Source organism: Urocitellus parryii, chromosome 3 (genome assembly GCF_045843805.1).
Source record: "Urocitellus parryii isolate mUroPar1 chromosome 3, mUroPar1.hap1, whole genome shotgun sequence".
Lineage (NCBI taxonomy): Eukaryota > Metazoa > Chordata > Mammalia > Rodentia > Sciuridae > Urocitellus > Urocitellus parryii.
In genome coordinates, this window is record NC_135533.1 from 93,279,550 (window position 1) to 93,302,104 (window position 22,555).

The 22,555-nt window shown below is 37.3% G+C and overlaps 1 protein-coding gene and 1 pseudogene across 1 annotated transcript in view; both read right to left on the minus strand.

The window, feature by feature from the left end:
* Positions 1-22,555, minus strand: part of Aoah (acyloxyacyl hydrolase) — a 209,591-nt gene that overhangs the window by 144,139 nt on the left and 42,897 nt on the right. The window contains exon 3 of the mRNA XM_077796782.1: positions 12,722-12,788. Coding sequence (XP_077652908.1) covers positions 12,722-12,788 — 67 coding nt within the window. The remainder of the gene's footprint in view (positions 1-12,721; positions 12,789-22,555) is intronic.
* LOC113181944 (rRNA-processing protein FCF1 homolog pseudogene) lies at positions 5,011-5,573 on the minus strand (annotated as a pseudogene).

A 22,555-nucleotide genomic window follows, 5' to 3' on the forward strand; every position in this document is an offset into this window, starting at 1 on the left:
GGATTTATTTATACCATGCATCCTCTTGTAGACAGAGCTGCCTGTTGTATTAACAAAACCGTGTCTTATCAAAGCCCATCAGAGAAACAGGTCCACCTTAAAATAAATCTACCACTACATGAAGATAGGATGTGACCACAAGCCTCCAAATTTCATTCCATCCCAATGAGACTGACATGATGGCTTTTCAACCTTGTGCAAGTAACAGAGTTAAGAAGGAAAAACAGTTCATCATAGTTCATCATGAAAGTCACCTGCTTAGCTCCAGAGTCCCTTCATGGGAGGTGTATGTGTGGGATGTAACTCAAAGTGTTAAAGGAAACCAAGTCTTCTAAGCAGCAGGCCAAGCTGTTTGTTACAGATAAAGTCAATTGCCAAACTAATGTCTACTGAGGGTCAGTAAATCAGGAGAGGGTGGCTGTTTTCACACATCTGTTCTCAACTTAATGGTTCATTTGTTTAACTGATGACTGCTGTCTTTATGGGGGTCTGGTATTTAGTGGACTCAGGAGAGTGATAGATGGGGCTCTGCTTAATCTTTGTTTTAAACCAAAGGCCAATATCCCATCTGTGGCAATTCTGGACCACCAGAGCCAACTCATTATACCGAGTCCAAGATCTGTTCTCCTTTACCCTGCAAGAGAGCAGAATTTCAAGTGCATGAACTTGAATGTGGGAGTGGACATGGAGACCACTCAGTCAAAGAGTGAGGCTAGCCCTCTCTGATCTGGGGAATAGGAGAGGGGAACTGGGCAAGGATCCTCGAAGATCCTTTAAGGTAGGACTTCATCATCAAAGACTTAAAGTGAGAAGTACTCCTCTTGACAAAAAGATAACATACTGAGCCCCATAAATCCACACAAATTTAATATCATTAAAATATGCAAGATGCATGAGAAGTAATGAGGTAGCACATTCCCTCTTAACTAATCTTGGGACAGAAGGCGTAGACTAGACATAATATATGATATCTTTAGGAAATACCCAAACTCATGAGAACCATTTTAACCTAACACTATTTTCTTTTTTCCCCAGAGCAGCAAGTGAGACAAAAATGGTTGCATTTTTTTTTAACTTTTTTTTTGGCTCACAGAAAATTTGAAAGAAACATCTAGAGATTTCCCTCCAACTCCTGCTCTCACACATTCATAACTCCCTCAATATCAACATCCTCCACCAGTGCATTTGCTAAAATTCATAAGCTACAATGACATTTAGATGTCATCACTATTATTTAAAGTCCATAGTTTACACTGTGGTTCACTTTTAGTGTTGTACATTCTTTGGATTTGGACAAATGTGCAATTACATGTAGTCACCATGTAAGCATCATACAGAGTATTTTCACTGTCCCAAAAGTCCTTTGTGCCATGCCTATTTTTCACTCCTTCAATCCTAAATTCTGGTGTCCACTAAATTTTTGCTGTTTCCATAGATTGGTCTTTTCCAGAATGTCATATATTTGGAATATCATAAAGTTGGAAAAGGGAAAAGGTATAAACCCTTTTCACTTTGCCTTCTTTTCTTCAGGAATATGCATTTGATTTTCCTCCTTGTGTTTTCATGACTTTATAGTTCATTTCCTTTTATTGATGAATAATAAATATTTCATTGCATGCTTGTACCACAGGCTTAAAAAATCCTACTGAACGTTATGTTTGCTTCTAGATTTTGATGATTATGAATAATGCTACTATAAACATTCATGCGTAGCTATTTGCATGGACATAGTTTTCAGTTCAGTTAGATAAATATTCAAGAGTATAAGGGGGTATAGGAAGGGAGGGGGATAGGAATAGGAAAGACAGTAGAATGAATCGGACATAACTTTCCTATGTTCATATATGAATACATCACCAGTAAAACTCCACATCATGTACAATTACAAGAATGGGATCCTAATTAGAATACGTTTTATACTCCTTGAATTTACAATATGTCAAAAATATACTCTAATGTCATATATATCTAAAATGAATAAATAAAAAAAGAAAAGAGAAGAAAAAAGAGTATAATTGCTGTATTGCACGGAAAGGCTATAGTTTTTAAAGAAACTCACTGTTTCAGTTGTTTTGAAATTTGGTCATTCTAATGGTGAGTTATGGTATCTCCTTGTTCATTTAATTCACAATCCTTTAAGAGCATATGATGTTTAGCATCTTTACATGTATTTTTCTGCTATCAGTATATCTTCTTTGATGAAATATCTGTTAAGTTCTTTGTATCATATTTAAAATAGGATTTTTTTTTATTATTGAGTTTTAAGAGTTGTGTTACTTATCTTTTTGTCACTCATAAGAAAATGCTCAAGATAACTAATTCAAAAGGAAGAAAGGATTATTTTGGCTCATGGTTTTAGAACTTTCAGTCCATGGTCATTTGATCCTGATGCTCTGGCACAGGACCATCATGATGGGAGTATGTGACAGAGTGGGCCTGTTCACCTCATGGCTGCCAGAAAACAAGAGAGAGACAGGAAGGAGTTAGGTTCCCAACAGCCCCTTCAAGGACATGTCCCCAATTACCTTCCTTTCACTAGGCTCCACATCCTGAAGGTTCCACCACCTTCAAATAGTGCCACAGGCTGGGGACTAAGCTGTGGATTTCAGCTTTGGGAAACACTCAAGATCTAAACCACAGCAAGAAATCTTTGTGCATTTTGAATAATAGTTTTTTATCAGGTGTTTTTATTTTGCACGTAGTTTCTTCATTTATGTGACTGACATTTTCGTTTCTTTGGCATTGTCTATTTGTAGAGTAAAAATTTTAATTTTCATGTTATCTAGTTTATCAGTTCCTTATTCATGGCTCATAACATTTTAGATCCTAAAAATTTATCATCAAACCCAAGGTCATCTAGATTTTCTTCTACATTGTCTTCTGGGAGTTTTATAGAGTTAATTAAGCCCATTTGAGCTCCATTTGAGCTCATTTTTTTTTTTTTGTGAAATCTGTGTCTACTTGTTCAATCCTAGTACATAAGAAAGTAAATCACTTTTGTATATTAGCCTTTTATTCTGCAACCTTGATATAATTGCTTATTAGTTCCTGGATTTGTTGTTGTTGATTCTTTTGGATTTTCTACAGGGAAAATCATATCATCTGCAAACAAAAATGATTTTATTTCTTCCTTCCCAATCAGTTTGCATTTTATTTTCATTTATTGTCTTATTGCATTGGCTAAGACATCTATTATGCTATTGAAAAGTATTAGTGAGAGAGGCGTCCTTGCCTTGTGCCTGATCTTAGTAGGAAAGATCCTAGTTCTCCGCATTAAGTATAATGTTAGGGTGAAGTGATATTGGCCAAATTGTATTGTTATACTTATGCATTTGTGAATATAGAACAAATCCCATCATTATTTATAACTATAATGTACCAGTAAAATGGTATGATTTTACTTTTAGGTTTATTGTAGTATTTATCAAGTTGAAGAAGTTTTCTTTTAATTTCCAGTTTACTGAGAGTTTTTATTGAATGGAGGTTGGATTTTTTTTCAAATGATTTTTCTGCATCTGTTGATATGATCATGCAAGTTTTCTTCTTGAGCCTGTTGATGTGATGAATTACATTAATTGATTTTTTTATGTGAACCAGCTTTGCACACCTGTGATAAGTTCTACTTTGTTGTGGTATGTGATTTTTCCCCATTATTAGATTTGATTTGCTAATGTTTCATGAAGTTTTTTTTCTCTATGGTCTTGAGAATAGAAAATATTATTCTGTAGTTTTCTTATAATGTCTCAGTCTGGTCTTAGTTTTAGTGTGATGCTGATTTCATAATACGAGTTAGGAAGTATTCCCTTAGTTTTTCTCTTCTGAATAGATTATACAGAATTGTTATGATTTCTTTATTGAATGTTTGATAGAATTCACAAGTTAGTCTATCTGGGCCTGGTGCTTTTTATTTCAAAGGTTAAATATTGATTCTATTTCTTTGATAGATGTAGGCCTATTTGTATTTTCTGTTTCTTCTTGTGTAAGTTTTGGCGGCTTAGGGTTTTCAAGGAATTGGTCTATTTCATCTAGGTTATCAAATTTAGAGGCATAATGTTATTCATAGTATTTCTTATTTATCCTTTTAACATCATGGGGTTTATAATGATGTTCTCTCTTTCATTTCTCATATCAATAATTTGTGTCCTCTCTTGTTTTTTTCTTACTTGGCATGGGTAGAGGTTTGTAAGTTTTATTGATCTTTTTAAAGAGCTAGATTTTGGTCTTATGGATTTTTTCATATTAATTTCTTAATTTTAATTTCACTTTTTGGCTCTAATTTTTAAATTTATACTCCTTACTTGAATTTAATTTCTTCTTCTTCTTCTGTTATCATAAGGTAGAAGCTTAGATGATTGATTTTAGATCTTTCTTCTTTTGTAATATCTGCACTCAATGCTAACAATTTCTCTCTAAGCTCCACTTTCTCTTTATTTCACAAATTTTAATAACTTATAATTTCACTTTTACCTCCTTTAAAATATTTTAAAATTTCTCTTGAGATTTTTTTCTTTGATCTGTGTGTTATCTAGAAGTGTGTTGTTTAATTTCCATGTTTGGGATTTCCTGTTTTCTTTCTTTTGTTGATTTATAGTTTAATGCCACAGAGGTCTGAGAGCAGTCATTTTATGATTTCTATTCTTCAAATTTTGTTAAGATGTGCTTTTTGGATCAAAATGTGTTCTGTCCTGGTGAATATTCCATTTGAGCCTGAGAAGAATGTGCATTCTGCTACTGTTGGATGAAGTAGTATTTAGATGTTTTTCCTTGCTTTGAAGTATGTTTCATCTAAAATTGATATAGCTATTCTTTCTTTCTTTGGATTAATGTTAGGATGGGATATCTTTATTTGTTCATCCTTTGTTTTTCAAAAATCATAAAAAAGAATATATTTAACCATACTCTGCTCATTATAGAGCAAATGGATGAACAGAATAATTCATAGCATATTTACTGAACTGGTAAGAGAGAAAGTGGTTCAAAGGAAGGCAGAGGAAATTTGTCTTGTAAGAATCAAAACCAAGGGGCTCCATAATCATCTGGCATCTGCTCTATGTTGTACCTATGGTTAGAAATGTACATGTAACGAACTCCAGGGATCTTCTAGCTCTTTGTTTAAGGTCTTGGTCAACTGTATGGCCACGATGCAACATTTGTATTGAGTTACTCTTTGTATTAAGCAGTTACCTGCATAGGTTCCTTTGTGTGTGCATGGTAATTGTTTATAAACCATGGATCCTTAGTGACCTTATAGCCACTCAATACTCCTGCCCCAATTTCTCAATTCCAGCTATTACACAAACAGTTATGTAAGAGACTCACTTGGCATTTTACAGACTGCACTAAGTCCAATTTGGTTTTAAGTGAAAAATTGATAAAGTTGGTATCAATCAGGATGTGAGAAGGTGGGCCCAGCTGTGTATTACATTGGAAGAATATGCAGGAAGGGTGGTGGGGGACTTCCCTTTCCTGCAGTGCACTGAGATCATCTTTCTTTTGTTTATTTTTAGATTTTGATCTTACTTTTTGTCAAGCCTCTCATCTCTGAGACTAAGCATTCACGTCATGGTCACATATTTCCTTGCATTTTTTTTTGTTGTTGTTTTCCTGTGTTCACCATGCACACCTGTTTGTTCTGTATTCTTGTCTATTCATTTTTTATCTACATATGTTTTCATGTTTATAGTGATTTCCTTGCAGATAACATATGGTCAAGTCTTGTTTTTGATCCACCCTGACAATCTTTGTCTTTTAACTGGTGCTTTTAGACCACTGGTGTCCAAAGTGTTTATTGATATAGTTGGATTAATACTACTATATTTGTTACTGTTCTTTATTTGTTGCTCTTGTCCTTTCGTTTTTCATTTTATTTTCCATCATTTTTCTGTGGTTTTATTGCTTTTTATTATTTATTTATTTATTTATTGGTACCAGGGCTTGAACCCAGGGGTGCTTAACCACTGAACAACATCCCCAGCCCTTTTTATATTTTATTTTGAGGCAGGTCTTGCCAAGTTGGTTAGGGCCTTGCTAAGTTTCTGAGGCTGGCTTTGAACTTGTGACCCTTCTGTCTCAGCCTCCTGAGCTGCTGAGATTACAAGTGTGTGCCACGACACCAGTTCTTTTTTAAAAATTTTTTTGTAGTTGTGTATGGACAGCATGCCCTCATTTTATTTGTTTATTTTTATGTGGTGCTGAGGATCAAACCCAGTACCTCACACATGCTAGGCAAGTGCTCTGCCACTGAGCTATAGCCCCAGCCCTGTGGTTTTAAGTGAGCATTTTATATAATTCTATTTTCTCTCTTAGCATGTCAATTTGTACTTCTTTTTTTCATACCTTTCTTAATAGTTTCTCTAGAGATTGTAATAAACATTTACAACTAATTCAAACCCACTTTCAAATAGTACTATTCTGTTTCAGGGTACTGTGACTATAATATAATAACCAAAAAAAATCCTAATTCCTCCTTCCTGTAGCTTATAAAATTGCTGTCATTTCCCACCTTCACACACACACACACACACACACACACACACACAGAGCCCTCATACACAAATTTATGCAAGCATACATAATTTTATATGTTGGTGCTATTACTATTTTTAACAAACTGGTAACTGTTAGGTCAATTAAGAATAAGAAAATAAGAGTTTTTATTTTGCTTTCATGTTTTCCTTCTTTGGTACTCTTCTATGTGAATCTGAGTTTCTGACCTATAATTTTTTTCTCTCTCTCTAGATAAGTTCCTTTAACATTACAGGGAAGGAAAGTCTATTGGCAACACATACTCTCAAATTATTTTAAATTTTGTTTTTGTATAAGAAAGTTTTTATTTCTTCTTAATTTTTGAGGGCTTGATTTTCAGGGTATAGAATTCTAGGTTAGTGGTTTTTTTTTCATCTTAAAACTTTAAATAGTTTACTCCATTCTCTTCTGGTTTGCATTGTTTTGGAGGAGAGATCAGATGAAATTCTTGTCTTTGCTCCTCTGTAGGTAAGATATTCCCCCTTTAGACCTCTTTTAGGATTTAAAATAATCTTTGATTTTTATATTTGAAAAATTTTATGCCCAGGTATAGTTTTTTTGTTTGTTTTTTGCTTTGGCATTTATACTGCTTGGTGTTTCCTGAGCTTCCTGGATCTGTGGTTTGGTGTCTGATTTTGTTTTGGGAAATTCTCAGTCATTATTTCAGATATTTTTTTTTCTGTTCCTTTCTCTCCTTCATTTTCTTTCTGGTACTCCTATTGTACATATTTACACAGTCCATGGACATTCTGTTTTGTTCATTCTTTGTTTCCTTTGCTTTTCAGTTTGGGAGATTTTTATTGATATATGCTCAAGTTCAAAGATTAGTTCTTCAACTATTTTAAATAACAAATCCCATTGAAAGCATTCTTCTTCTTCATTGTTATTCATTTGATCTCTAGCATTTTAAAACCTTGTGTTAGCTTTTCATTGCTGTGACAAAATACCTTAGGAAAAACAAAGGATGAAAGATTTATTTTGGCTTATGTTTTTGTCCATTTTCAGCTGGCTCCTTTGTTTCTGGGCCTGTGGTGAGGCAGACCATCATGGTGGAAGGTCATGAGGAAGCCAAGTAGCTCAGCTCATGATAACTGAGAAGCAGAGAGAGGGCAGAAGAGGGCTGGGGACAAGAGATACCTTTATAGGGTATCCCCTCGGTGACCTACTTCCTCCAGCTAGTTCCACATCCTGTAGTGTCCCACCACCTCTCAATAGTCCATTGGATGAAGTCATCACTGGATCAATCCATTGATGAGATCAGAGTCCTCATGGTCTAATCATTACTCCCTAATTCCGGAACATTGATGTATTCGGGTCAAAGCCTTCAACACATAAGCCTTTGGGGAACATTCTAGTTACAAATGGTAACACACCCCCATGGCAACGACCTCTGGAGTCTTAACTCTCATATTTGGCCACATCAAGCACGGGTCAAGAGTTCAGTTCAGGCTTTGGTGCTCCACTACTGGTTTGTTTCTGTGGAAGTTTCTTCTACTTCTAGGAAGTTGTGATTCTCTGTTTCCACCTTCTCTCTCAAGTGTTAGAGGCAGTGGTTTGTCCAGTGACCTTATTTCTCTTAAGAATTTTAGATGTACTGATGATTTTTCAGTTTGTTCAGCTTTTTACTTATCATAAGGACCAAGTGGTAACTTCTAAGCTCCATACACACAGAACACATCCTATATTAATTTATTTCCTTTTACTACCTTTATAGAGTTGCACAGGAATGAGGCATGCAGGAGAGAGCATTCAACACATTTGGTGGAAACAACTGACAGGCTTAATTAGGATCATGGTGAATTATATTGATGACGATGATCATTATCATCATAAATCTAAAGAAGAGAGTTGGGGTTTCCAGATGGGCAAAGTAATAGAACCTACAGAAAAGATTTGGGGGGTAGGACTTTTTTCACTCGAAGATGCTCAAATTCAGACTTTTGACCTTACTCTCAAATGAAGTTTTACATAGTAATTCTAAGCAAAGAACATGCCAACAGAATTGAAAGATCTTCCTCATATAATTTAATATTTTACCCCATTTTTGGACCACATTCCTTAGAGTATACTATGAGCTTAATAGTTTCTATAATTATAATTATCTTGAGAATAACATAATTACATTGCTTTATATTTTTGATATCTAGAAAAGCCGTTAGTTATATTTAAATTGTACATAATTGTTATGAATTCTGCTTTGTATTTTCCTTCTAAAAATGTTAATAACGTAGGCTTTTCTAATCTCTAAGAGCTACTGGTCTTGGGACACAAGAATTTGTGATTTAGAGGAAAACATCAATAGATAACAAGAAGCAAGATGAGACTGACAGGACCCAGAGACAGGTTTTCTGTGGCAACACTGGGAACAATAGAGGTCAGGACCTGATGGAGCACATGGACACTGGCTAGAACTGGACTTCTTAGCTAGCTCCTCCTGATATGCTATTGCCTGAAGGTTGAATTCCCCCCAAACTCATGCTGAAACCCAATCCGCAGTGGTATTAAGAAGTGGGGCCTTTAGAGGTAATCAGGTCACAGGGGCAAAGCCTGCATCATGGGATTATGAAAGAGGACCAATGGAGCTTACTTGCTCCCTCTGCCATGTGAGGCTACAGGGAGAAGGTGGCTTCTATGAAGCAAAGAGTAAGCCTTTGCCAGATAGAATCTGCTGATGGCTTGATCTTGTACTTCCCAGCCTCCAGAACTGGGACTGATAGATGTCTGTGGTGTATAAATTACTCCATTCTAAGGGGTTTTGTTATAGCAGCCCAGACACACTAAGACTCGGCATGACCCAGGTTCTTGTGGGAATGCATGAGTTTTCAGGTGTCCTACTTCTCTACAGCATCCCGTGGTTCTGCCTGTGGGTAGGGAATGTGATTGCTGCATAATTAGTCCATGAATTATTGAGAACAGACTGGTATGAAATAATAGGAATGATGCCCTCTGGGTTAGGAACACATTTAATATTTTAAGGCTGATATTCAGGTAAAATTAAATCATGTGGTTGTTATTTCCAGGGCCTACACTGACCCAGAGCTGTATCTGATTACTTAAAACATAAGAAGAACAAACCATATGAAGAGATATTCCTGTCAGCACGTAACTAACATGGGTACAGAAACATTATGGACACACAACACAAGAAGAGGACAGAACCATGAAAAGGAATAATTCATTGCAACTGTCTTACTTAAAAATAGCCCACTTGGTGCTTATGAGAATTATTTATCTTAGGAAAATACTAGCTTCTTCCTTCCCCACTACCTACTCAGGAGTGGGTCCTTCTTTTGGTGACTTCTTGGGCTGACTCTTTCTTAACAAGCATGCACATTTGTCTGTTGTATAGTTCACCAACTGTAACTACAATACTTAGTACCCTGTGTTTCCTTTCTCTGACCTTGTGCTTAACTGGCTCTTACACCAGCTACTCTACAGCCTGCTACAGAAGAATATTTTGCATGGCAGCTGCTCTTTGGTACCCATTTTGGTCATGGGTATGTATTGCCTTTGTACTCCCTTTGGCTCCTGTGACTGTTTCCAGTTGTCTGTCTGGTGCCTGGGGCAGTGCCCCAGGGTTTCGCTGCCTAAGCAATGTTTCTTCCAACAGCATTGGCTAGCACTAGTTATAAACAGACTCATTGACTAGGATTAAAGGTGTATTTCTACTTTTATATTTTAATTTTACTATCAAACATATTTTCTTTGGAGCAGTCTGGTCATGGCTCAATTGAAGTAATACTTTTATTTTTTTAAAGATTTCATTAGTTAATAAACATGAATTAAAGATTTTATATACTCAAGTATTACATCAGATCCTGGAGATGCAAAGTTCTCTCCTCCTTCCTGCATTCCCTCCTCCTTTTCCTTCCCTTCCTCCGTAAGTCCCTCCTTCCTTCCTTTCTTCTTTGAATAGTCAATATTTTGCTAAGTACTTGGAGATATAAAAATGAGTGCAATGCAGTCCTAGTCCTCATAAAACTTTCAATCTAGTAGCAACTCAGAAAAGTAAAGGGATCATTAAATTACAAACAGGTGCAATAAATGATGTGCTAGAGGTTTGCATTGGTTCTAGGAGATTGTGCATGCGTGCGTGCGCGCGTGTGTGTGTGTGTGTGTGTGTGTGTGTGTGTGTGTGTACGCGCGCCTATGGCCTATGTGTAGTGGGGATAGCATGTTCATATTAACTTTCATTTGCTTCCAGAAGAGGTGACCTGGAGCTGAGTTCTGGGAGTCGAGGTTTTGCGTGTGCCAAGCTTGGAAACATCTACAAACATCTTAAGGCAAAACCTTCTTGGTGGGTAAGGAGAACTATAAGTGGAGTAGGTCCTGTGGGGTAGCAAGGGATGAATCTGGAAAAGTCCTCAGGACCGCTTCATGAAGACTTTTGTGCATAAGGGTAGGAAACCTGCAGAGTGCTGACTTTGAGGAATGTCATGCAAAGGGAGTGCCATGATTAGCTTTGCATTCAAAAGATAATAGTCTAATAATATTGTAGGTTATGGCATTGCAAGGCAATGGGCAAGCCTGCACATCTGGGTTCAGGTGAGGAGGTAGTGGCAATAATCAAGATATTTGCTAAATAGCCTGGGTACCTGCCCTTGAACACTCACACTCCAAGGCTCATGATAAATCACTGTAATGGAGCAAGCTGAGTATTAGTAGAGGCAGGAATACAGCACGGTATAACACCGTTTATCTCCCTTGTCTTTTTAATTTAAGCTCCTTCTGACTTTAAAATTCTGTGGCTCTAGGCTATCTGTTGTGGAGGATGGTGCTGTCTTCTGAGCCTCTCTATTTTAAGGCTAATGGCACATCAAAGAGGAACCATGTGAGAATGTTCCTAGGAGCACTGCTCACAGAGGGGAAACAGGAAACAACTCAAATGCCCATCAGAGCGAGAGGGAGTAAACTGACAACTGTAGAGACACCAAGCAATATTACATATGGTTGGAGTGAATGAACCACAGCCATGACACAACTATGTGAGGGCATCTTAGACATACAAACTGAAGTGATAAGTTCCAAAAGATCTATAAAATGTCATGCCTTCTCCCTAAAGTAAGGAAACAGCTAAAATAAAATTATATGCTTTTAAGAGAGATACATGACCTACCTATTATGTAATTTACATATTTGTATATAATTAAACTATAGAAAGAGGACAATAAGAGAAGGATGGACAGGGAATCCTGGATGATGTTCCCGTGGGTGGGAAGAGCATGAGAAAGAAAGTGAGGGACCACGTGGTTAGACTAAGTGATTGTCAAGGTTCTGGACTTCAGTTTAGGGTGCTTATTACATTATTCAAAGTGATTAAGTAAGTAACGACATCTCACGTACAGGAAAGCCATTTGTGGCTTGCCGGTAAAAGAGTGACGCAAATAAGAATGTGGTTTAACTAATATAGGGCCCTGAGCTGAAGAAGGAAGAAAGGTAAAAAGAGAAAAAAGCAGGTAGTGATGATGAAATGGAGCTGGGAAGGTGGAGTGAGCCAGAAAACAGTGAGGTGGGTTTGAGGTGGCTAAGGAAACAAAGCTCCAGGCAACCCATACTACCTGTCAATCAGCGGGGTCTCCTGGCCAATCCTGGAAGGACACAGATCTCAGCAAGATCACCCGACCAACCACAGGAGGACTCCCTTTCCTGTCCCAAGCCCTCTCTTCCTGCAATAAGCCCAATAAAATTCCAATCCAGCTGAGCCTGGGTTTGATTCCCTTGATCGGCTCTGTTGGACTGGAGGGTCTCCCTGGGGAGCACATCTCAATAAAGCCTTGTTCAGCAGCTTTTAATCTGCCTACTTTTGATCACCTGTGCCTGACCTTACAGAAACCAGCCAGTGTGAGGAGAGAATAGGGGTTGAGAGGGGAGGGGAGGAGTGGGCACAGGTTGGGGAGCCTACAGGTGATGGGGGCAAGTGCTTGTGTCAGCCAATAGAATAGTGTCATCTGTAGTTAGTAAATTCCCTCTGAAGGCCTCTTGGAGAAGAAGTGACCAGCTTGCCACACTGCAATTCAAGGTGAGCCTCACCAGAGTGACAAAGGAGCTGAATCTGGTTTCAGTTTTCCACTATTACCAAGACCTTGAATATCAGCTCAAGTCCTTGTCTGGTAAACCCATAAACAAAGGCTCCTCTCTCCCAGTTTCCCTGCAGGCCTGAGCAACTGACTCAACTTCAGTGCCATGTCATACTCACAGTTTTATGATGTCTGATCCAAACTTGTGAACCATTAAATAGCAGGTGGTTTTCAAGAACAGTTTTTCTAAGAAAAATTAAAGAGAGCAAATAGAATTCATTTTATTATGGTGAATTTAAAACACAATTTAATGATGATCTTAATGAGGAACAAAGGTTGAGTGATTAATGAAGAATGTGAGTATTCAATTTTAAGGCTTTGGTAACTTTAAAGTGAATGTATCTGTTAAAATATCATTTCCATCTCAGGTTTACATGCATTCCACTTTACGTGCTAAAGACCAACAGTTTATTATGAAAACATTTTCACTTTGGGTTTTCATTTTCTTTATCGACACCAAGGAATATCCAAATGTGGGTTTAGATCTCATTTGTTGAAATTGAAAGAAACACAACTTCTGTGAAAGTCAATAATCTGGAATGTGGATGGGACAGAGATATTCTTCTCGGGTCTAGTTTTTGCTGTTACCGTCCTGGAGCTAGAAGATCAACTGTTAACCGTTGTCCCTGAACTGCCACCTGCATCCTGAACACAGACACACAGGGCACAGGTACACCCTTCAACAAAATATCTTAGGAGGATCAGGGATGTTTTGTGGATGAATCCATCTACATAATGTGACTAGTCAATTCTCATCCTGCTTCTCCACTTTGTGAGTCTGTTGTGGAACCCTGATAATTCAACTTTGGATCTTATAGTTAGGGCCAGATGAGCTGTCCTGGGAAGAGATGACTGAAGCGAATTGACCTTGCCATGCTCAAATTGGGGGACCCAGGCCTTGCTTGAAGCGTGAGTTGTTGAAATAACAGAAAAAATATAGGGAACTCTCCCTGGTTCTTCAATTTCACTTAGAGGTAAGTGATATTAAATATTATTTTTGTATTAAAATAGATATATTACATGACTTTTTAAAAACAATAATGGACAACTTCAAACATAGTATGTTCTTGAACTAAGCAATTATAAATGTGTCCCCACATTACTGCTGAACTTAATGAAATGACAAGTTATAAGGGAATACTGTTATTAGCAATAAATTAGATAACTTAGATGAAATGGTGAAATTCTAGAAAGACAAAAATGCCAAAAGTGACTCAAGAATAAATGGACAATTTGCATAGACATATAACAAGTAGGAAGATTAAATTAGTAATAAAAATCTCACAGGTCTGCGGTTATGGCTCAGTGGTAGAGCACTTGCCTAACACATGTGAGGCGCTGGGTTCAATCCTCAGCACCACATAAAAAACTAAATAAAAAAATAAAATAAAGGTATTGTGTCCAACTATTAAAAAAAACCCCTCACAAATAAAAGCCCTAGACTAGAAGATCTCACTGGTGACTTCTACCAAGCATTTAAAGATCAATACCAACTCATCACAACTTTTCCAAAAACTGGAAGAGGAGACTCCATTTCTTAACAGTCATAATGACAGTATTACTTTGATACAAAAACCAGGCCCATCCCTTAAAAAAGAAAACTATAACCAAATTCTCTTATAAATATGGCCACAAAAATCCTCAATAAAATACCAGCAACATAGAAATAAGTTTTATACTGTAACCTTGTAAAATTTATCCCCCAAAATGAAAAAGTTATTTAACATCTGAAAATCAACAAATATTTTACATCACATCAATAAAAGACAAAAACCATATAATCATTTAATAGATGAGAAAATATTTGTCAAAATACCACATTCCTTCATGAATTAAAAAAAAGAGAGAACAAAAACAAAAAAGTAGGAATAAAAGGGAACTTCTGCAACATGATAAAGGTTATCTACAAAAATGTCACAGTAGATTTGATATTTAATGGCAAAAGAATGAGTCATTTCCTTCTAAGACGAGGAAAGGCAAGAATGTTTGCTGTCACCACTTTTATTCAACATTATATTGGAAATTCTAGCCAAAAAGTTAGGATAAAGAGTAAGAAAAGAGAGAGAGAGAGAGAGAGAGAGAGAGAGAGAGAGAGAGAGAGAGAGAGAGAGAGAGAAGGCATCCAGAATAGCAACAAAGAAAATAATATACTATTGTGTAGATGATATCATCTTGTATGTTCAAAATCCTAAGAAATCCATTTAAAAACTATAATAACTACTAAATGAGTTTAGCAAATTTGTGGCAGGATACAAAGTTGTAATGCAAACTCAACTGTCTTTCTGTGCAGCATAAATGAGCAAATAAATGAAATTAAGAAAACAATTCCATTTACAATAGTATCAAAAAGAATTAAACATTTAGGAATACATTTAACAAAAAGGTATGATATATTCTTTGAATCTCTATTATTAAAAGAAGTTAAAGAAGACCTAAATAAATGGAAATACATCCTCAGTTTATAGATTGGCAGACTTAATATTGTTAAAGTGGCAATCTCCCTAAATTGGCCCACAGATTTAATGCAATCTCTATCAAAGTCCTAACTTCTATGTAGAAAATGATAAGCTGATCCTAATCTTTATGGGGAAATTCAAAATTAAGAATAGCGAAAATAATTTTGAAAGAGGAAAACAAAGGTAGAGAGTTTATACTTTTCAATTTCAAAATTATTATAAAAATAACCAAGACAGGGGGTATTAGAATAGGGATACAGATCCAATGAAATAGAATCAAAAGCCTCAAAATAAATTCTAAAATGTCTAATCAATTGACTTTTGACAAGGGTGCCAAGAAAATTTCAATAGTGGGAGGAATTTAACAAATGGTGCTTGGAACAATTGGAACAAAAGAATAAATTCATTCCCTCACCTCACACCATTATAAAAACAACTCAAGATGGACCAAAGACCTAACTGTAAAAGCTTCAACTATAAAAATCTTAGAAGAAAATATTGCTACAAATCACTGTGTGTTTGAACTAGCTTAAATATGACACCAAAAATATGAGAAAAAGAAGAAAAAATTGAACAAATTTGATTTCCTCAAAATTTAAAAAAAACCACTTTTTTGTGCTTCAAAGATTAGCATTGAGAAAAGAATGCGAGAAGACATTTGCAAATCATATGATAGATGATTTAGCACAGGGTACTAGAATATGTAAAGGACTATTAAAACTTACATCAAATTTGTGGGAGGCAATTGATTTGGCTTTTGCACTAGGCATCAAGAGACTAAACCAATGTGGAGTGTCATTGCAACAGCTGAGCATTAGTTAAATGCAGGAGACTCCATAACCAATTAAACTGGAACCAATTAAGTTGTTTCTATGACACACTTCCTTCCATTTTCTATAAATGCTATCAGATCATGTTATTATCTGGGTTTCTCTGGACCTGCTTTTATTCCAGAGTTTATCTGATTTATGAGTTTTTTGTTCTCTTCTACTTGTTCTGTTTTGTGTATAATTGCTCAAATAAGCTCTACTAAAATTTAAAAGCCTAGGGATTTTTTTCTTTTAACAGATTTTGCATAGTCAGCAGGATCCAAAGCAGAACTCCAGGGACTTCTCAGGAGCACGATAGGATAGCCAGAGCTAGGTGACTATTGAGTCCAAGATGCTCACTGTTTTCCTGCTATATCTAGGGATCATGGTAAATTCTCTTTAGGATTCTGATACTACTCAGATTTGTGTTTTAAACAGAGTTTGTTTGAGCAAATTTTGGGTTTGGAAGTTGATTTTATAATCATGAATAAAAGATTCCTCTTTGTGCCTTGAGCCCAAGTCCATGGTTAGTTTGTGCTGGGAGAGATCATATGACCCTTGGAGTTTGTGGTGGCTGAGCAAATCAGACAGGAACTAAAATGGGTTTGTTAGGAATAAGATTGGATCTTATAGAGATGTCTTAAATGTTTGACTGGGTCAGAAAGAAACTAGACTAGATAGATATGATGAGTTCATCTGGGGTTGAAGAGTCCAGAACTCCCTGTTCCATAAGAGAAGGAATTATGAGTTCATCTGGATCTAATTAGTCTAGACACCCCCCCCCCAATCTGGAACTGCAGCCGATTTTCTGTATAGAGACCACCATTTTCTAGAGAAATGAATGAAACTTATCTTGGGGTTGCAGTAGCCACAGTGGGAAGGCAGGGACTCCATTTAGGTCTGCAGATACCCAATGAGTAACTAAAAGCAGGATACTGTGACTGGGCAGCTCTAATGCTGCTCGGGAAGAAAGAGGCTGGGCCGTAATGCTCACTGCTTCAGAAATATTCAGTCAAATTGGTAGGAAAATAGATTTCATTCCAAACCACCTTTGAAGGAAGAGAGAAGAAGCTTCGTTGTTTCAAAGGTTCTATCTCCAAAATTCCTGAGATTGAGCTAAACCTTTGAAGGAGAGAAGTCAGGGGAGAAGTGACAGTGGCCAGGAAGTGAGACAAAAGGCAGAACATGTACCTATGCAGATGGAGTTGGCCTGCCTTAAATAGGCCTGACTGGGCAATCTCCATCCCCATCTTCTTTGAAGCCTTTCAGGGTGGAGGGTCCCAGCCCCACCACTCCTTGAAGCCTCCACTCTCGGCATAAGGAAGCCATTTCCAATTTCAGATGGGGCCCCCCAATTCAGTCTGTTTCAATGCAACTTCATTTTTTTTTTTAAATCTGTCTCCTTTATTGCCTTAAACTTTTTGACTTGCTGGGCTCTACATGTTAATCATTTAAGGAGTGATCACATAAAAGCTAGTAGTACAGTTTATTAGCCCTAAACTTACCTATCTGGTTCCCCTTCAAGACTGAGATGAGATGTTCAGGGACATTTGACAACATCCTCTTTCAGATCCCTGGAGAGGCTTCTAGGAATTTTCAGTCATTGTTCTATACCTTTCCAGGGAATCACCCCCTGATGAGACTGCCACCCTGACTCAGAAGTGATCATCGCATGGGAACCAAATTACCATCTTCCTGGATCATAGGTCTGACAGATAATCATCCTGAACAACAAGTAGAAATTGCCTCCCCAAGCAATAAGGATTTCTCCGGAGCCACCTCATAGAATCAGAACTGAGAGATGATTAGCCAGACCCACAGTTTGACTAAGACCTGCTTAATCATGCAAACCTTTCATCCCTGCTCCAATGCTTCCTCTTTTTAAACCTAATGCTTCTGTTGTAACCCCCAGAGATGGGGCTGAGGTGCTGGATCTCACTTTGCCTTCCTAAGATGGCCATATCAGTTTAAGTTTCTTCTCTCCTTTTTACCATTACCTTTGCTGTTTGTGTTTTAGGGCAAAAGGCTGTACCTGGTTGGCTGGAATCCTTGGAGTCAGACCCCTGGCCTAGGACTCTGGTCACAAAACCCTTCCCCTCAGACTTCTGTTGACTGCCTCTTCTTCCAATCAACTGCCTCTTCTTGTCCTGGTCTTTGCTCTGCCCCCCAAACTCTTCCTTGATAATAAAAGAAGTTTAGAAAGGAAATCTCCATTTGAAGGGGCATCTCCCTCTCATATATATTCATATATATGAATAATCAAGAAAAGGGAAGATCAGATCATGGGAAGGTTTTTTCACGGAAGAAGGCAAAGACTCAGGTCTGTTGAAACAAACTTCACCATTGACTATTTCCAGTCAAGGCTTGTCATTTTCTTGGCGGGTACTGGTACTGAAGCCTGAACTCAGATTAGTCATCCCAGCTAACAATAGTTTAGAGCAATTTTTAGGCAGGTCAGTTAAGAAAAGAGGAAGAGTCCTTTGACTCAATTCTCTCATGGAAGTAAATGAGGTGATTAGGAAGTTTAAAAAAAAAATCTTCAGAGTAATTGGGGGAATATGAATGGACCCTTAGAAGAGCTGAAGATGAGTTTTAACAAGTTCTTTCTAGGTGTGGTCAGTTTTCTATCCTTTCTAACTCCGATTACTTGATGAACATTAATTTTTCAGGAGATTGATAACAATCAAATTCCTTTGGAGGATTTGTGTTTTTGCAGATTAGAGCCTAGCTCTGTTTAGGTAGTGGTAATTAATACACTATAGTGACATATTTTGAGGTGATATTTCCTGAACTCTTTTAATGGCTAGGTTTGTTTAATGAGAAATTGAAGCATAATTGTTAAGAAGGAGTAAATTAGTTGACTATAAATGGGATGAAAGTTTGTGGATGAACTTTGAACTTAACTCAACAATAAATAAGGCATAGTCTACTTTTTAAAAATTGCAATGGACATGAACAGGTATATTGCCAAAAATTATATATAAATGTCTAATAAGCATCCAAAAAGGTGTTCCGTATCATTAGCTATCATGGAAATATAAATCCAAACCAAGATGAGACACAACTTTATGCTGTCACCGGCATCCTAGGCCAGAAGCCTAACTCCTGGGGTCCCAGCTAACCAGGATACCACTGTCCCCAAAAAACAAACAGAAAATGTTGTGGTGAAAAGCAGGAAAGGAAACTTTAATCACTATGGCCACATTGGGCAGGCAACGTGAGATCCTGTCTTTGGAGTGCTGACAAGACCTTCAGGTTTAAATAGAGAAGAATTTGGGTATGGGCTGAAGGTCTGCATAGTCAACAATCTTGTTCAAACTGTGGCCTAGTTGATCATTCTCTCAGTTCTGGTTCCTCAAAGTAGCTCCAGAAAAGTCCTTATCACTTGCAGGAGCAATTTCTACTTGCTCAGGATGTTTGTTCATCAGAACTGTCATCTGGAAGGTGGCAATTCAGTTCCCATGAGAGGATGGCTCCTGCTGTTCCTAGAAGGAGTAGGACAACAACTGGAGATTTCTAGTGCCACTTCAAGGGTCTGAAACAGGATGCTGCAAATCTCCTTGCAAATCTGTCCTTAGTCTTGAAGGGGGATGAGAGGTTGGGTAAATTTAGTGCTAATAAACCTATATTAGTAGTTTTTAGATAAATACTCCTTAAATGATTCCATGCCTACATGCAGAGATAAACAGGGTCTTGACCCCATAATGTAGTAAAAGGAGACAGATACAAAGTGAAGGCTGAGATGCCAACCTTATAATTTCACTTTGACCCCCTTCAAAATATTTTAAAATTTCTCTCTAGGGCTGGGATTGTGGTTCAGCGGTAGAGCACTTGCCTAGCATGGACCGGGCCTGGGGTTTGATCCTCAGCACCACATAAAAGTAAAGGCATTTGTTGTGTCCATCTACACCTAAAAAATAAATATTAAAAAAAATTCTCTCGAGATTTTTTTCTTTGATCTATTTGTATTTCAGAAGTGTGTTATTTAATTTTCATATGTTTGGGATTTCCTGTTTGGTTTTTTTCTTTTGTTGATTTCCAGTTCAATGCCACTTGGGTCTGAGAGCAGTTACCCATTGGGCATCTGCAGGCCTAAAGGAAGAGTCACTGCTTTTAGCAAAGGTAGCTTCTCTAAATCTTAGATACATTACCTTCTAGGATATCCTCTAGTTAAGAGAAAAAGTGCTGAGCATGTGGAAAAATTAGAAGCTTCATACAATGCTGGTAGGAATATGATATAGTGTGGCCTCTTTTGGTAATCAGCCTAGCAGTTCCTCAAATTGTTTAGCCTATGATTGAACAATTTGCTACATGGTCCAGCAATTCTTCTCCTACATCAAAACCTGAGAGGACTGAGAGTATCTTCAGACAAAAACTTGTGCTCAAATATTCATAGCAGCAATTATTTATACTAGCCACTCAAAGTGTTCATCAACTAACAGACTAATAAACAAAATGTTGATATACATATAATGGAATATTATTCCACCATGAAAAAATAATGAATAAATTATGCTACAACTTGTATTCACATTAAAAACATCTTAAGGGTTGGAAGTTATGGCTCAGTGATAGAGCGCTTGCCTAGTCTGTGTGAGGTACTGAGTTAGGTTCTCAGCACCACATACAAGTAAAAACATAAAGGTCCATCGATGACTAAACATTTTTTTAAAAAATCTTAAAAAACATTATGCTATGTGAGAGAAACTACTATGCTAAGTGAAAGAAACCAATCACAAAAGATGAAATATTGTATGATTCAATTTTTAGGGAATGCCCATAAGGGGGAAATTCATAGAGACAGAAAGCAGAGCAATGTTTGACAGGGGATGGAGAGTGTGTGTGTTTGGGGAGTGACAGCTCAGGGTTATGGAATATCTTTTGGGGACAAGAAAAATGTTCTAAAATTGATTGTGGTGATGGACTATACAAATTGATTATAGTGAATTTATAGAAAGTCACCAAATTTATACTTTATATGGGTGAATTGGATAGCATGTGAATTTTAACTCAATAGACACGTCTAAAAGCATATTTCCTCCCCTTAGATGATCCTTTTTAGGGATACTGTTGAGGAGACTGCCCAAAAAAAACCCTCTGATGTCACAGGACTCTGAAACCCCAGTTCCATTAGCAGCTCTTTGGCTTCTGACCTTGGGGAAGGTGTTTCTCTCTGTGAACTACAATTTCCTTCACTGAAGAATGTGGCAATTATATTTGGTCCCCTTTATTATAGTATCTTGTAAGTTTAGAGAATTTTATATGAGACATTCAAAATTAAGTGAAGGAGAGAGGCGGTTTAGAAGCGAGTTTAAAATATTGTTAATGCAGAACTAGCATAGCCCAGAGCGGAGCAATTTAAAAACTGACATTAGTAAGTTCTTTGATTAACTTACATTACCAGCTGAGAGAGGCAGAGAAAATTCATCTTCTTTCTCGTAAGATAAGAGGTATTTGTGTGTTTCTTAGAATTCTGTTTTGCTCAAGTCAAAGCAAATGACTACAGGGTTCTCCTCACTCTCAGAGCAGGACTAGCCATTTGAACAACCGTTCTCCTCAAATGAATTCTGTGGTCGTCAGCTTGAGAGGCCCCTGGAGCAATGGTGGATGTAGGGATATGGGTTGGCCTTCTGAGAGCTAAATTCTAAGATCACATGGAAGGGTGGATAGCAGAAATATACAGCCTCAGGAAGGAGCAGATATCCCCAGTAGGATCAGATAGGGATCTGACTGTTACTGATAGCAGTGAAGAAACACAATAGTGTATTGATATAACTTATCTTCCATGGTTGGGATGCATCCACCAAATGTCATGTGTTGGAAAATCAATTCTCCCTGCCACAATGTTGAGGGGTGGAGCCTAATATGAGGTGATTGTTTTCATGAATGGACTCATTTGTTATTGCAGGAGTGGGTTAGCTATCCTGAAGAAGGGCTTGTTACAAAAGCAAATCTGGCTCCCTCTTGCTCTCTCACTAATTATCCTCTTTTGCCTTTCTGTCCTCTGCTATGGGATGACAGCATGAAAGCCCTCATCAGATGCCAGTGTCATACTCTTGGACTTCCCAGGAATAAATTTCTGTTCATTATAAATTACTCTGTGCTATTTTGTTATAGCAGCACCAATGGGCTAAGACACTATCTAAAGTAAAAATTATACTGTTGAACACTGCTTGTGACCAAGAAGGTGATTTCTACACATCCAAAGAATCCAAAGAATGGGAACTTGCAACAGCACAGGAAAAAAGAAAATATGTCCATTCCAGAGGGCAAAGGAGACTTCAGAAAGGACCCGTTCAACAGTCATCATACATTAGGTGTACACCTGTGTGTGCAACAAAACCTAGGATGTTCCGATTTTTGTCACCTTCATGTTTCCCATTGCTTTCTTGCACCTAAGATACTTTTGAAGGAGCACTTATTTTTATCCTATTTCTATAGGCAAGAACACTGAAACTTAGAGAGCTTAGATCACATATATATTAAATGGTTCAGCTGAGGTTAAAGTCTTTTACTCTAAGAGCCAATGTTATTTATAGTGTACATTTGGACACACTTAGGACATTTTGTTTGATGCCTTGTCTATCTCAGGTCAAGCAGGTACTGTTATACATTAATTATTAATGAGAAACTTGAAGCACAGTGAGACCTATTGATCATGTAACTACTTTTGAGGCTACATATTAAA